Here is a 16144-nt window from a genome sequence, read left to right as displayed (position 1 = left end):
GGATGCTATAAGAATTAAAAATATATATGCTTTCCAATGAAAATCAATAGCTTATATTAAACAATTAACACTGAGGAAAAATTATAGCGAGGATTTGCTTTCAAGATTTTCTTGCTGAATGACTAATGTAAAAACACTAAATATGCTTATCCTGCCTGCCCGATTAGATGGCACAAATGTGTTTCACTTTAGGAGACAGTGTATGGCAGTGCAGGAACACGAGATTTCTGGCTGGCAGAGTGGGTAAGTGGGCACATATACCAGCTACTGATGTATCTTCATCTGCTAAGATGCTTATCCCTTCTAAGTACAGTGTCCTTCATGCATAAAATGAAAGTAAAACTAAAACCCAGCTCACTGAGTTGCTGTGAGGATTAGATGAGGTGATAAATGTCACTGATCCTACTGACAGGTGAAGAAAGCTTTACACAGGAGCAAGAGAGACTGCATTCCAGGATTTTAAAAACAGAAGGCATAAAGTCATTTACACAGAACTTACCCTGTCTCCAGGCCGTACCATAGGCTCTTGCTTTGTGCCTAATTTATGCAGAATGTTGTAAGCTACCTTCATGCTTCTTGTCCACAGTTTGCCTGTCCATGCAAAGCATAAAGACACAAGTAACTTTACCATAGTATATAAGGATTTTCTGTTATGTACAGAGGTGCACATTAAACTAGGCAGCATTTTCTGAATCTAATATATATATGTGCCCATTCTACATGTACTCTGCAAGTAGCTGTGATGTAGAGGACTACTGAGGAAAAGGGGGGACACTCAGAAGCCTAAGCCCTTTCCATGTGCAAGTTATCACTTTCTCATCTTCAACATTTCTTCACCTTATGGTTTTAGGAGAAGAATTTTAGGGCTTAAAGATAATGGCAAACATTCTTTATTATTTTAAAATTGTGAGTTATGCAAGAATTATTACAAAGCAAGTTGAAAACCAAATTTAAAAACTTCAAAGTTTTGTACTTAGGCTTAAGACAAGTTTTTTTTTTTCCCCCTAAGTTTTTTTAAAGCTTAAAAATGGGAAAGAAGCAGCCAGGCATGATGGCTCACACCTTTAATCCCAGGACTTGGGAGTCAGAGGTAGGAGGATCTCTGTGAGTTCGAGGCTACCCTGAGACTACATAGGTCGACCTGGTTGAGACCCTACCTCAAAAAACAAAAAAAGGGGAAGGGGAGAAAAGCAAGCTCTGTTGGTCTTATGGGCCTGCATACTATGAGTTGCTATCCCACCTCTCCACAGTTTTTTGATATCATCTAGGTTATCATGAATAAACTGAGATGGAGTAAAAATGACTTCCAATCTAAAGTTCTTCAACACAGTTCTTCTGTATGTACAGAAAGGCCTTTAATACAGTGTAGGAAACTCAGTGGTAGAGAGCATTTCAGGGGTGAAGGTGAGAGCTGATAAGCTCATACAATAATAAATAATATATAATAGAGAGTAAGTCTATTATTTTATTTTAAAAAAAATATTTTTATGTACTTGCAAGCAAAGAGAGACAAACTCGTGTGGGGGGGGTGAGAATCGGTGTGCAAGACCTCAAGCAGCTGCAAAGGAACGCCAAATGGCAACAGTCTGTGCATTTGCCTCTATGTGGGTACTAGGGCATGGAACCTGGATCATTAGGCTTTGCATGGGAAGTGCCTTAACCACTGAAAAATCTCTTCAGGCCCTAATTATTTTCTTTCAATGCATTCGAATACTATCTTGTTTCTTCTTTCAACAAGAAAATTTTTTGGTTAAGAAAACATTTTGAATAAAATAACTGCATTTATTTCATATTAGAAGGACAGCTACCCAAATTAATGTTATTAACCACTCATAAATTTCAATAACTTGTGGCTCCTTAATGATTAGAGAGCACAGAAAATGTTTTACTTCTGATTGCTCTAAGTCCCAGTACAATTCCTTATTCATAGTATGTGTTCAACAAGTTTGTTTTTTTTTTTTTGTTTTTTTTTTTGGTTTTCCTGATGTCATAGGCAAGCACTGGTAAAGTCTATAGTCAGGGTACACTATTCAGCATAATTCTCGAGCATTTCATTACTAAAAAGTAAGATTTTATTCATGTCTCCTTCCCTATGTTCCTTTTTGTTTGTTTGTTTTTGTTTTTCAAGATAGAGTCTCATTACTGCCCAGGCAGACCTGGAATTTACTCAGGGCGGCCTCAAACTCAAGGTGATCCTCCTACCTTTGCCTCCCAAGTGCTGGGATCAATGGTGTGTACTACCACACCCGGCCTTTCCCCATGTTCTTTAACTCTGCACCTAAACCTTCTAAACCACAAGACTGGCTACTTTAACCACTGAGAAAACTCCTGAGCTCCAATTGGCTGCTTTAAAAGTATTTGCTATTTTGTTTGAGACTTTATAAATAGTTATCAGCCCATTAGAGTTAACCACAGAGAGTGATTTTTTTCCCTCTATGTGCCTTCAGATTTCTTTAATGTGAACAATTCCAGGGAACTACAGCTTGTTGCAATTAAAAAAAAAAAAATCAATGAGTTATAAGTAAGCCAAACAATCAGAACAATTATAGTTTGTTAACACTGTTAACACTTAAATTTGGTTTAAATCTTAAAGAAAATATCATAAACGTGTATACAACCCAGTTTTCAATAGACTAAGTAAAGGGCAAAATACAAACTTTGGGCAAAATTCTTAACATGTACTCAGTATTTTTACACATTTTTTTAAAAAAGAAACATCAGCTGCTGATGTAAATGAGGGAAGACAAAGCAGTTCCAGAGTAACTGATATAGGAGATGGGAAAGTGATGATACACTTTTATTCCACATTAGCTGTACTTAGATTTGAATGAGGACTAGGCAACTGCAGAAACTAACTGCAGAGGAGGGAGGAAGATAGGCACGGAAGAAGTGATATCCAGAGTTACCATGGAACATAGTGGCCCTAAGATTAGGATGGGATTTAGAAAGACATGCCATTAACAATGCACAAGAAAAGGCTGTGGAAGGCCAACCCAGTATTTTTTGACACCGGTAGCTAAACTGTTTGAAAAACTCGGAGTGAAAATCAAGTCATTAAAAAAAATAATAGTAAAATAAAAGTAAAAGATCATGTGTTTGATAGAAAAGCAAAATGTAATTAGCCAGGCATGGTGGCACATGCCTTTAATCCCAGCACTCAGGAGGCTGAGGTAGGAGGATCACTGTGAGTTTGGGGCCAGCCTGAGACTACACAGTGAATTCTAGGTCAGCCTGGGCTAGAAGAAGAACCTACCTTGAGAAACAAAACAAAACAAAACAAAACATGTTTGCAGGTATAATAAAACAAGAAAGGAGACAGATAAAGATACCAAAGTTCTTGCCAGGTAAGACATGAAAAAAAGAAGTAAGTTATATAGCATGGTTTATTTTTTATTAAGATCATAATACTCTATGGGTACTGTTTAGAATGCTGTCTGTTTCTGTTGGGAATTGGAAGATAAAGATCTTTTACAAGTCTACTCTACATATACTTTATACTAAAGCTTGTAAATTTCTTAGCTGAGAATTCTGTTTCCCAGGATTTGCAAGGAAGCTAAATTTTGGGCTGAAGAGAAGCTGCAAAACTTTACATAGTGGAGTCCTTCAATCATACTAATTTACTCAGGCATTGAAACAACTCAAATCCTGTCAGCTTTTTTCCTCCTGAATTTCCTTAGAAATAACCAATCATTGGTCCATCTGTCTTTGTTTCCATGTAGCTAACATTAAACCTCTAGGATTCACTCTTATTAGTGTACACATTTTTATGTGCTGATAAGTTATAACTTGGTACCTGGAAAATGCAATACTTTCTGATATTCTGGGGTTTTTTTGGGGGGGATGTAGATTGAGGTATGGTTTCATTCTAGTCGGGGCTGGCCTGGAACTCACAACAATCCCCCTACCTCTGCTCCCCAAATGCTAGGATTAAAGGTGCGAGCCACCATGCTCAGCTCTGATATTCTTCAAACAAATAAAAACTGAGGTTGACCTGTTGCACATGAATCACATGCAAGAAGAAAATGCAACAGGATGCAAGTGACTTATGAGGAATTGAAACAATTTGGGTATAGGTATGGTTTGATGAGCACATATTCACATATGTAACACTCATGCTGTGTCTTACATTCCAAACTCATCCTAGTTTTGTATGAAAGGAAAAGAAGCAACATTGGTTTGTTAATAGTCCATCAGCAGAGAGAGACTGAAGTTCTATTCTACATTCTCTTGAGAACTTAGTTGCATTTATCTTTGACTTCCCAAGCCTGAGTGCTATGCAAATGCACAGGATGAGCTTAATCTACCCTAGGGAATGTTTCAGGATTGTGCTGGTACATACATACAGGCTGGCACAGGGGTTTTCCCACAAAGTCACACAAAAGCTTTGGAGTCATTAGCTGTCAAGAAACATTAAGTCCAAGTACATGACTGGTTCCAAGACACAATTTGGTCTGACACAGGGTAACACAGAAAAGCCTTCTCTTTCTGACTGAATAAATCCTACTTCCAAGAGCATAATTTAAAAAGCAATCAAGCTTATGCTTATTCATGATGGCACTCTCTATCCATATAAAACGACTCAATGAAGCCATAAAAAGAAAGGGGCTCTGAAACATATGCCACCAAACCCCTATGTTCATATACCAAAATCCTATTTCTGCCTCTTGGGCCCCATCCTCCAAAAGCTACTTAGTCTATTAGTTCTGTCATTCTATACAGCATCTGCTCTTAACCTTGAGTAGAATCAATTTCTTTCCTACTGACAATCAGAAGTGTTTGGGACATAAAAACAAAACCAAAGAAGTCATCTAACCTCATACACAGAGACATAATAAGTTTTTCTCTTGTTGCTTGTAAGGTGGTTTCTTTACAAAGCTGAAGGTGGCACTGTGAAAATGACCTGACAAATCTCTTTTCATGGCTGTGCAACAGACAAAGGCCTCTCTGTGGAACAGCTAACCCTTCAAACATGTTAGTCTGAACTAACAGTACTGAGTGAAGTTGTCTGGCTTTCTGAAAAACTACAGTGCATCCCAAGTTTGTTTCTTCGTGGTGACATTATGTGCCAATCACAATTCCAAAAAACACAATCCTAAATGTCATGATTCCAAATGTTGAAACACTGAAAGATCAAAATCTCTTAAGATTAGAATCCCAAATTATTACCATGGGTTATTGTCTACAATTATGGAAGTTGTCAGTAAAAATATTTTAGAAATCCCCAATTATTTTAATCCTGCAATCCCAAGTCCTGGACATCACAATTTCCACTGAAAGATGAGGGGCCTTGTCAGAGAGACGAAATGAAAAATCTGAGGCAGGGTATTTCCCTTTGTCTGCATGGCCATGCATCATGACAGGCAGAAGGACTAACTTGAAATCTGGTCAAGTATCATTTTGGACATGTATGTGAGGTTGTTTTCAAGGATTAGTGTGAGTCTCAGTGGACTACGTAGGATCCTCTCCATATGGATGGCTACTGCCCAAACAGCCAGGAATCCAGAGAAAAGGAGAGAAGGTGAAGTGGTCACTCTCAGAGAACTGGAAACTCTAGGATAGCTCATTGGCAGAATGCATGTCTTGGCAGGCATGTATCTAACAGGGTACAATCAATAACAAAAGCCAGCCAGAACTCTAGGTGCCATGTTCTTCAGGATTCCAATATTCACATGCAGAACCTCAGGCTTCTTTTACTTCTTCTATTTATTTATTTATTTATTTTTTACAATCTGCTTTGCTATGTATTTCATATCTGCACCATCTCCATTTCGATGCTAGAGATACAAATAGCATAAAGACTTTTTTAAGTAGCTCTGATAGTTCTCATTTTTTAAAGTTGACCATGGAAATATATTATTAACAACAATGATTTTCTGTGGCAGCACTGTGTATATCAAAATGTTGAAATTCCCTGAATTGAAGAAATGCCCTGTATTTAATACTTGAAAGACAAAATTTCTCAAGACTTCAGCTATTCAGGCTACTACAAATGCAGCAGTGAACCAACCTTTTAATTAATCCTGTAAAACAACAGGCTGTCTATCAGAGCAATTCAGATGATCATAGTTACAAAGGTGGTACCCTCAATGACCAACCATGGCGATGTGCACTTCCACATGTGCTTCCACACCTAGTTCAGAAGTGCAGTTCACTTGCTTGTTCAACTGTTAAGCCTGTTTGATTTTCATAAGTAAACCTGAGTGGTTGTCTTTACAAAAAAAATCTCTATTCTTACCTATTTTATTATGGACAGTGGCCTATGAAATGTTCTGTTGATATTTTCATATATTTCTCAAATCCCATCTTGAAAATGTAAATAAATGTCTTTGAAGGAATTTTAAAATATTTGTCCATAATTCTATTTGGGGATTTTGAACTTTTAGACTTTTAAAAGAGGTTTTGTTTTTTGTTTTTTTAGTTAACATATTTTTAATTATTTTGATTTTCAATATTTAAAAAATATGTATTTGGAACTTTAATATATGAACATACTGAAATTTGGTTATATTTGAATCAGTTTATCCTCTTTTGACCCCTCTCCTCCATTTTCATTCCATGGACAACCCCCCTCTTTCAAGGTAATCCTTCCTTTGTTTTGTTGTCTCATTCCTTTTGTCTTCTTCCCTCCATGTCAAATGTTTGGGCTCAGAACAGCACAGGTCTTGTGGGGGATCTTTAAATTTCAACATTTGTGATTAAAGCATTGTGTCTATCAGAATTAAGATCCAAAGCTGTGTCAAACTTAGTTCTATATATACTTCCCACTGCCTATCACTGTGGAGAGTATTCATTCATTTGAAATAAACTACATACATACATGAAATAAAATCCAGTTATCATATTAAAGCTATGATCAATTCTTTAAGCATTTAAGCATTGATTTTAACTAAAAATCTGAAAAAAGACAACACAAATATAAGTGAGCCACCCCAGGAGACATTTCTGCTGTTTCCATCCCATTATGTTCAGGGATAAGCCAAAGAGAAAGAAATACACCTTGGAGGATTACTATAAGAGATATTATGGGATTACCGTAAGTGAGGATATACAGGGGTTTTCCATTTGTGTCCATGGTAGTCAGGCAGGGGGCCTTCGGAGAGATGGTCCCCCATCGCTGTAGTGCAGCTTCTAAAGAGGGCGGCCAGTTCGTGACTACCCCCAACTGCTCCCCTCGCATGGCCAGCATCTGGGCCCCCTCTGGCTTTGGTTGGTTTGGATCTGGTTGTTGGACTAAATGCATTTGAACACAAAAGGTTTTTAACAACAATACATCCATATTAGTATGAATATTTTTAGTCTTTATAAAAAAGCTAAGAGATTCATATTCAAAGTATAAATTTATCAGCTGATGGTAAATATGCTTCTCTAGAATCAAGATCCTTATTCACACACTAGCCTTCTGTGTAACAGAGGCATTTGAGTCTCATCATTTCCACAGCAGCACAGGCCAGAAAACTTAGGTAGACTTGAGGTTTGTAAACTTGAGAGGAAGATTATCTCACATATTAGCCCTGCTTCAGAACTAGAATTACCCAGGTGCATGCATTCAAGCCCAGCCCCTTCTGGACACTGCACCTGTGTGCAGACTTCTTCCAGCTTCAACCCCAGACCCAAGTAAAAGTATGGCTGCTCAAGAGGCTTTCAGTGGGCTTTTTTCTCCTTTCTGGTTCCTGGGATGTTTATGCCTCAGCATTAGAGGTTTTTACCAACTGGCAAGGTTTTGTCCTTCCCCATCCCGGTAGTTTAGCTGCTGCCAGGGTGGGCAAGGATAGATATGGGCTCTTAGACCATGTGAATGTTTCTACCCTTTGGTTCTTAGACTCTTTCTTTCTTTCCTTTTTGTTTTTCAAAGTAGGGTCTCCCTCTAGCCCAGGCTGACCTGGAATTCTCAGGATGGCTTCGAACTCATGGTTATCCTCCAACCTCTGCCCCCCGAGTGCTGGAACTAATGGCATGTGCCACCACACTGAGCTTCTTGGACTTTTTCTTTCCCTACCTAACCTCCACTGTCATCCCCCCTTCTTTGGTCTATGGACTCTCCCTTACCCCTTCTGACTTCTGAATAAAAATAATAATTTAATAATCATTCTTCTCAGTCAGGTTTATCCAATTCCTTGATTAAAAGCAGACATGAACTTGTAATTTTGGTTTGCATTTGAACCCCCAAAATAAAGATCTGTTTCAAAGTGAAAACAGGCAAAAACAAACCATATATCTAGGGCCTACTACAGAAATACCTAGGTTTAAAATTTCAATTATCTACATACAGTAAATCAAAACCCAAATGACCACAAATTTTGATGCATTTTCCTTTTATTGCTGGGGTGTAGAAGTTCTACAAGTTTGCTGAGTGCTAAGAGCATGAACAAGCACTAAACTAAACTAAATGTGTTGTTATACAGCAAAATTTTTCTTTTAGTTTAGATAGGTGAGAAAATGACATTATATCTCCCATTTCTGGAAAAAGGATTCTTTGTTGGAGTTCATGAGTGACCACTTCTACTTTCTAACCAAAAATCAGCTGACCCTTAGTTACAGTTAAAGAAAAGAAAAACAAGAATCTTGGGTTTGCTACAATGTGCATCTGTTCTTATTTCAGGTGAAGCCATTTCCTCACACTTGTGCACAGAGAGCCAATTGGCTGTGAATGAGTTTTTTATCATTTCATTTCTCTTTGCTGTAATATTATAGAGTCCTTAAAGAGTTCTAGTTCACAGAACAAAATCATATCCTGCTGAGAGAGACAATTATTTTCAAAGTTCTGACCAACTGCTGTGTCTAGTACACCTTTTAGGTGTGCATTTGGGAATAGCACCTATACTCTTGGATTTAGTTTTCCATTATCTGGGAAAGGCAAGATTATTGCTCTTAAGCAAATAAAATTGCCATGTAGAAAATGTATCTTTGTTGTTACTGAAACCACAGGAACAATTCAAAGAAACAGGCAAAAAGGTTATTTTACCTTCTAACAATTCCTCAAAGTCATCAACAAAGAATTCTCTTAAGGGTGGCCGTTTGGGTCGTTTGAGGGTATTGACAAGCTGCTGGATTTTTGCTGATACCCGGCTACTTACTGGTACACCTGAAAAACAAGAATCCTAAGGCAGATGAACCTACGTCCAGAACTGTACATGCAAAATTTGGAAGGACCAAGACATAGGTTAAGGAAAATTTCCCACCAAACACAAAAACCTGTTTTTTCCTACATTGGGGACTAAGCCTAGGACCTCATATATGCTAGGCAAAGTCTCCTAACGTGGAACTTTATCTCCAACTATTCAAAAGAATTTTAATAATTTCACAATACTGTAAAAGCACTTTCAGAATTGAAATATAATTACTTTACAGCTTTGGAGGTATGAAAAAATAAATTGCAGACTTCTCAATTGTTAAACATATTTTTCCATCAATTAGTCACACTTAATTTGGTTCAGATGGTTCAAAGGTTAAGGCTAACAGTTGTCAGGCTTAGTTGAGAATATGGACCATGGAGGTCTCAAGCACCACTCATAATCTGTTCCCACAATGCCTCAAGCAGTTCTGATGTGGGGTGTCACACACTGAGAAACATTTTACTGCATAATACGTGACTCAGAATTGTCCTGATGGAACAAAGGTGATGCTGATGGGCTTGAAAGATGAGAGTTTATTAAAATAGGAAGAATGACAACCCTCTGAGAAACAATGCTCTATCTAAAGTGGAGTGGCTTCATGGGCTGGAGAGATGGCTTGGTGGTTAAGTGCTTGCCTGTGAAGCCTAAGGACCCCGGTTCAAGGCTCAGTTCCCCAGGTCCCACGTTAGCCAGATGCACAAGGGGGCACACGCATCTGGAGTTCGTTTGCAGTGGCTGGAGGCCCTGGCGAGCCCATTCTCTCTCTCCCTATCTGCCTCTTTCCTTCTCTGTCTGTCGCTCTCAAATAAAGTAAAAAAATAAATAAATAAATAAAATTTAAAAAAAAATAAAATGGAGTCACTTCAGTTTTATCAATAAAATCGGTCATGTAAGGATGGCTCTGGGGTTTTAGCTATGCTGAGGACAGAATGACATCTATTAGGAGCTTGGAACTAAGGAATCCTCTAATTGGGAACCACTTGAACATCACAAGAACCTCAACAACCACTGTAAGGTGGATGGCACATTGATACTATTTTGTTCAATTCAAAAAAAAAAATACCACTTAATTTCATTGTCTGCATCTAGTCTAACTTTTATGACCTTGGGCAGGACTGCCCAGTTAAAGCATTAAGAAAAACATGCCCACAAGAGAACTGGCTTCCACACAAGAAAAGCATGCCCAAAAGATGCAAGTGAGGAAAGTAAAATACAGCAGAAAGTTCAGATCTGAAGCTTGCTGCTTTGTAGTGAATACTGGAATCTGCCACTGTTGTTACCTAGAAATACAAGAAAATAAGAGGAACCCTTCACCTTCCTCTCTGTATTTTATCAAATCACTGATAATTTGTGTCAAATTTAGAGGGGGAAAAAAACTCCCCACTTTTTTACTTTTTTCAAGGTCTAGTAGGTTTATTCAACCTGCAGCTCCATGCAGACATTTATAGATGACACCATCATGTTACAACGTCAAAATGTTGGATACCTTTGAAATCATCATAATCCCAGTATCTGTCAATTACATTGTTTTAAAACATTATCTTGCCTAGTCTAAGTAACCATTTATGTTCTGAAAACTTATATCCTCATTTCTTAATTACTCATCCAGTATTAGTTCTTCATTAGCAAAAACATTAGCATCATACAAAATCTTTTTCACAACTGAATTTCTCCATCATTTACCTTTTTCAATAAGAAACTACATTTGGCCAATCTGGGGGTGATTTACTTTCCTATGGTCAGGCCAATTGTGAGCATACATGGGCAGGTCAGGAGAGAGTTCACAAGAAGGAAAACACCTTGAGACATACCATCTCCAGTTTCCATGAGCTCAGCATTGCCATACTTAGGTGCTGTTCGGGATGTTGTGGAACCCTGTGGCCTTTCCACTTGGATAGAGTGTTCTGAGGTGTATGTGGTTACGTCAGGAGGTGCTGAATGATTTTCTGTAAAGAAGCATACCATTAGGTTTTTCTGATCAACTTAATGGCCATGTTCAAAGTTAAGCAATGAAGGCCTCAAAAATGCCCCCATAAGCCATGACAAACACATTCATTCTCTTGAGCCTTACCACAGAAAAAGATCACAGAGACAGCACAGGACCATGATCCCAGCACTTAAGAGGCAGAGGCAAGGAAGATCAAAAGTTCAAGACTAGCCTGGAACACATAAGACCAAATACCAATCACTGTGAACCAAAGTTGGCCACAAAGCTCTCCACACAGGTGATGCTCAAGATGATGTGGCCTATCCCTAGTGAAACAAAATTAGGTCAAAGTTCAGATGTAACTTCATTACACAAAAAACACCAATGAATCACTATGGCATTTAAACTCGATGTTCTGACATGACCTATGGACAAGATATTGTAAGCTACATGTTTGCTCACTGATGCAAATCACTTTTCTTAGTTGTGACAGCAGAGACAGTAAAAAGTTAAGGTTTTGACCCAGGGAGCCCCATACTTAAATACCAACTCTGTAAATTCTAGGAGACTTTGAGAAATTTAGCAACCTCTGCCTTATTTATCAAACACACATAATAATGGCTGTACTGCTAGAGAGCAACTGGATACACTTAACAAATTAACACATACAAAACTCTCTTTGTAAATGGTGAGACCTGGAGAGATAGTAACTATTTTAAAATGAGTAATACTGAAGGGTTGCTCAATCTAATGTGTCTTAAGGGCTATGCCATGGTCAATGAGAATGCACAAGCTGTCTTGACAGCATTCACTAATGTTATTAGCCAAAAATGGCAAAAGACCAACTTCTGCAACAAGGTAAAGCATTAAAAAGAACATGCCCAAAAGGAATGACCAGTTCCTTTTATACATGGTAACATCTAATAATGCACATCAGAGGCTAGCTTTGATTCAGAAATGCTTATTACATGGTAAAGTTTGGAGATCACCTCTCTTTTTAAAAAAAATTTTGGTTTATTTTTATTTATTTATTTGATAGAGACAGACAGAGAAAGAGGCAGAGAGAGAGAGAATGGGCGCGCCAGGGCTTCCAGCCACTGCAGATGAATTCCAGACGCATGTGCCCCCTTGTGCATCTGGCTAACGTGGTTCCTGGGGAATCGAGCCTCGCACCGGGGTCCTTAGGCTTCACAGGCAAGCGCTTAACTGCTAAGCCATCTCTCCAGCCCAGAGATCGCCTCTCTTATACTGGCCTGTGTGTCAGAAGCATATAATCTTATATTGCTGAAAGTGGCATTCATAAGGAAAAGTCATTTATTCTCTGTCCACTTCAGTGTTACACTTATCTTCTGTTTTATACACAATCCCACCAATAAAGGGCACAAAAATGTTATGCAGAAAACACATGCACCAAATAGGTTATAAAAAGAGCACTAACTTTTAAGTCAAAAAACTGAAGCAAGGTGGCCTTGTTGGACCTTAGCTGGGAATGTGCATGTTAGACAACAAATGGTTTCAGGTTCATGAAGGATGTAATATACACATTGTTTTGAGGTTGCAAATAAATATTATCATGTAGGGCAAATTTACAAACATCTGATCTGTGGATAACGGCTGAATGTCTAGAGAAATGGACTCACAAATATTACAACTCTATGAGAGAAAGACTGATAGAACTAGTGTGCCTTCCTAGGGAAGCTTCAAATGAGCAACCCAGGGTGACTAACAACTGAACCAACCTAGGCCATCCCAAGAGTCCTTGGTTCTCAACATGCATGGCGCAGAGTCATCTCACAAGAGTTCTGTAATTAAGTTCCTATGTTTTGTGAAAGAGATGACATCTAACTTATCTTTACCTTGTGAAGTAGGAATGAAGGGAATAAACACACACCGGGAGTAAATTCTGCTATCATTAGACACACAAACACACTGAGGGAAGAGATGGGTACCAGAAGGCACTACATAATGCACAGCATCCAGGGCTATGCAGGTGACTGAACTAAGATTGAGTGGGGGATGTTTTGATTGAGTCTAAGAGGTAGCATCAGGATCCTAAACAAACCATTCGGCATCCTTTCTGGAGAGTGCTTGTCCTCTCATGGTCTGCACTGTAACACCTTCTCTCAGATTATGCAGGTGATTAAGGAAAAAGAGGCTGTTTAGGGCAGACCTCAATCCACTATACCTGGTGAGTTTAAAAAGAAAAGGGATAGGGATGGAGAGATGGCTCAGCCATTAAGGTGGCCTATGAAGCCTAAGGACTGGAGTTTGACTCCCCAGTACCCATATAAAGCCGGATGCACAAAGTGGCACAGGCATCTGGAGTTCATTTTTAGTGGTTAGAGGCCCTGGTGTGCCCATTCTCTCTCCTCCCTCCCTCTGTCTCTCTGTCTCTGTCTCTCTGTCTCTCTCTCTGCTTACAAATAATATTTTTTAAGATGGATAAAGACACAGCCACACAGAGAATCCATGTCAGGGTGCAAAAAGATATAGCCTCCTGAAAGTCAAGGAAAGGGGCCTCAGAGAACCTAACCCTGTTGAGAAACTAAATTGCTGAGTTCCAGCCTTGGAGCTGTGGAAACATAAATGCTGTTTTTCAAGCCTCATGATCTATGGTGCTTTGTTATGACAGCCTGAGCAACTAGTGCACATTCTTAGAAGCAATGCCTTAACCCCAGTCCAAAGGAGGGTCTATATCAGGGGTAACAGAACAGCCAGATACTGAGTATCAGAGAGGGAGGAGCTAGAGGCAAAGCATACCATCTGGCCGCTCCTGTGAGTGGGAGAAGGGCAGGAGACTCATCCAAGCTGCTGTTTTAGTATCTCCTACTCTATATTTATCCTCCTAGTCATACCCTGTCTGAGCTTTGCCAAACCAGCCCCAGTTCATGTTTCCAAATGATCTAATTCTCTAGAACTATGCAGCCTCAAGGCCAAGTAGTCCACTCTGAGGTAATGCACTGCAAGTGAAAACACAATGCATGCTAATGTGTGATGAGCAAGCCTCGAAATGCATCGACTCAAATAGCAGCCACTAAAGTGTGAGTTCCCTGTGTTTCCATTTGATTCAAGTTACTATGCTTAAACACAAACATCATTAGAGGCAACCAATCCGGATTTACCCTGGGCAGGGATCTCACTTCAGAATTAGAGAAGATATAACTAGCAGTAGTGACAGCTGGGTAACTTCAAAGTATTTTCAAAATTTATGTGTCACCTTGCCACCCTCTTCTGAAACTCCTCACATACGTCCTCACTACAGGATGATCAACCTCAGGGCTAAAGTCTGGTAGAAGCCATGATCTAGTGTACCTATTCTGACAGAGGTCAGGACTTCTAATACTCAAAAATCTATTAAGGAATATTTTAAATAATTTTATCTGAACACATGCTCTAGAAACACTTGTTAAGGAAAGAGTGACTGAAAGAGTAGGTTTATGGTCTCAAATGATCATGAGGTCCAGATCTGAGGCCAAGGAAGCTCATATGTACCAGGGTCATTTTGAATATGAAGTATTTATCACAGAGATTCATATCTTCTATTCTATGATATGAATCACAGTCACTACTCAGCTCACTATCATAGGACTTTTAAGATCAAGAGGAAAATGGCAGCTATCCTTCAAGCCCCATATCAATTTTATAACCTATACTTGAAACTCTACCCCTAGCACTACCTCCACAACAGTCTGTCAGCTTCCCAAAGGGAGGTGTTGGCTCTCCTATGCTAGAATCTCTTACTTGAAGATATATGCAACAGGAAGGTAGAAGATGGTATAACTCACAGACATCCTAACAGTCTCTGCAAGTTGTTTTGACTCCTACAGTGCCAGGATATCCTGCCGTATCTCTGACATTCCCTGCCACAAGGGAGTTTTCAGTCTATTTGATCCACCCCACCTGAACAGCTATTACCTGGCTATGACCAATTTCAGAATACTTACTTGTATTCCCAGTCTGACCATTGCCTATCTTCCTTGACATTCCTTCTTCCTACTCATCTGGTCTAGTAAGTGTGTCTCTTTAATCCTGGAAGCAGTTATAGAATTCCTTTTCAGGTGCTGAAACTATAGTATATGTAGCCCACACCATCTGAGCTCAATAAAAGTTGTAAGAACAGTTTAAATAGTGAGTGAACACATTTATCAATACATTAGCAATTATTTTAAATAGAAGACTGGCTCTAACACCAGCTACAAAACAGCGTTCTATAGCTCTAACTGCAGGAGTGAAGTACCAAGTGGTCAATTGTGGTATACTTCGCTTATGAGATGTATTAGTTATACTTCAGACCCTAAACAAATTTCAAATGAAGAGACAAAAAGCCAAAAAAAAAACAGTATTAATAGATAGAAAATAGTGTGTCTTTGGTTCACTAATAGGTACCAATTAGCCATCTCAAAGGAATCCAAATTTTCACACGTTAAAAAATGTTCAATCCCTAGTGTCTTATGGATAATTTCACCACCACTGCTTATTGTAAGGAAGAAATGTGATACCCCTTGGAAGGAGGGTGCTTGTGAGACAGGCCCATCAGATCACACTACCCACCTGCTCCAGGTTTCCAACAGGTTGCAGGAAGGGCTTTTGCACAGTGGGGAGAAGGGAAGGGAAGCATAAACATACCACCGATTGCTCTAGATCTGTAGTACTACCCCTAGGTTCAGCTTTGGATATGTAAAAGGTGAGAAATTATGAATGGAATTCAGACCCAAGCCATTCACTAGATTCAAAGGATGGCCATACACTGCCTTCACTGCCTTTCTGCAAGTATGAATTACCCCTTACCTAAACACAATTGTACTGGAAATGATCTAAAGACATGACCTGGACATGACTGGCACAATATAATATTAGAGCATCCATCTGTGTCCATTAGCCTCTTGCTGCTTGCTTCCAGGTACCCAGACAACTTGAGTGTTCTCTCTATCAATGCCAACCAGAAGATACCACCTTCCTCTGCAGTCTCCCTATAATGAAGTCAGTCTCTGATACAATTGCAATAGTAACTAGTGCCTCAACCAATAGTGATGCATGACAACCCAGGGAGGGTGTACTGAGGCATACAAGTTAGGATACAAAATGTGGCACAGTTACTGCATCA

General features: G+C 39.1%; 1 protein-coding gene across 4 annotated transcripts in view; it reads right to left on the bottom strand.

The window, feature by feature from the left end:
- Dip2c (disco interacting protein 2 homolog C) overlaps positions 1 to 16144 on the bottom strand; it is a 470240-nt gene that overhangs the window by 129261 nt on the left and 324835 nt on the right. For all 4 annotated transcript variants that reach the window (XM_045151604.1, XM_045151605.1, XM_045151606.1 and 1 more), the window contains 4 exons: positions 10925 to 11059; positions 8963 to 9082; positions 7033 to 7230; positions 500 to 591 (listed from right to left, as the gene is read on the bottom strand). In XM_045151604.1, the coding sequence (XP_045007539.1) occupies positions 500 to 591; positions 7033 to 7230; positions 8963 to 9082; positions 10925 to 11059 (545 nt within the window). The remainder of the gene's footprint in view (positions 1 to 499; positions 592 to 7032; positions 7231 to 8962; positions 9083 to 10924; positions 11060 to 16144) is intronic.

Source organism: Jaculus jaculus, chromosome 6 (assembly GCF_020740685.1).
Source record: "Jaculus jaculus isolate mJacJac1 chromosome 6, mJacJac1.mat.Y.cur, whole genome shotgun sequence".
In the NCBI taxonomy this organism is placed as follows: Eukaryota; Metazoa; Chordata; class Mammalia; order Rodentia; family Dipodidae; genus Jaculus; species Jaculus jaculus.
This window is presented reverse-complemented; position numbering and strand designations above follow the sequence as displayed.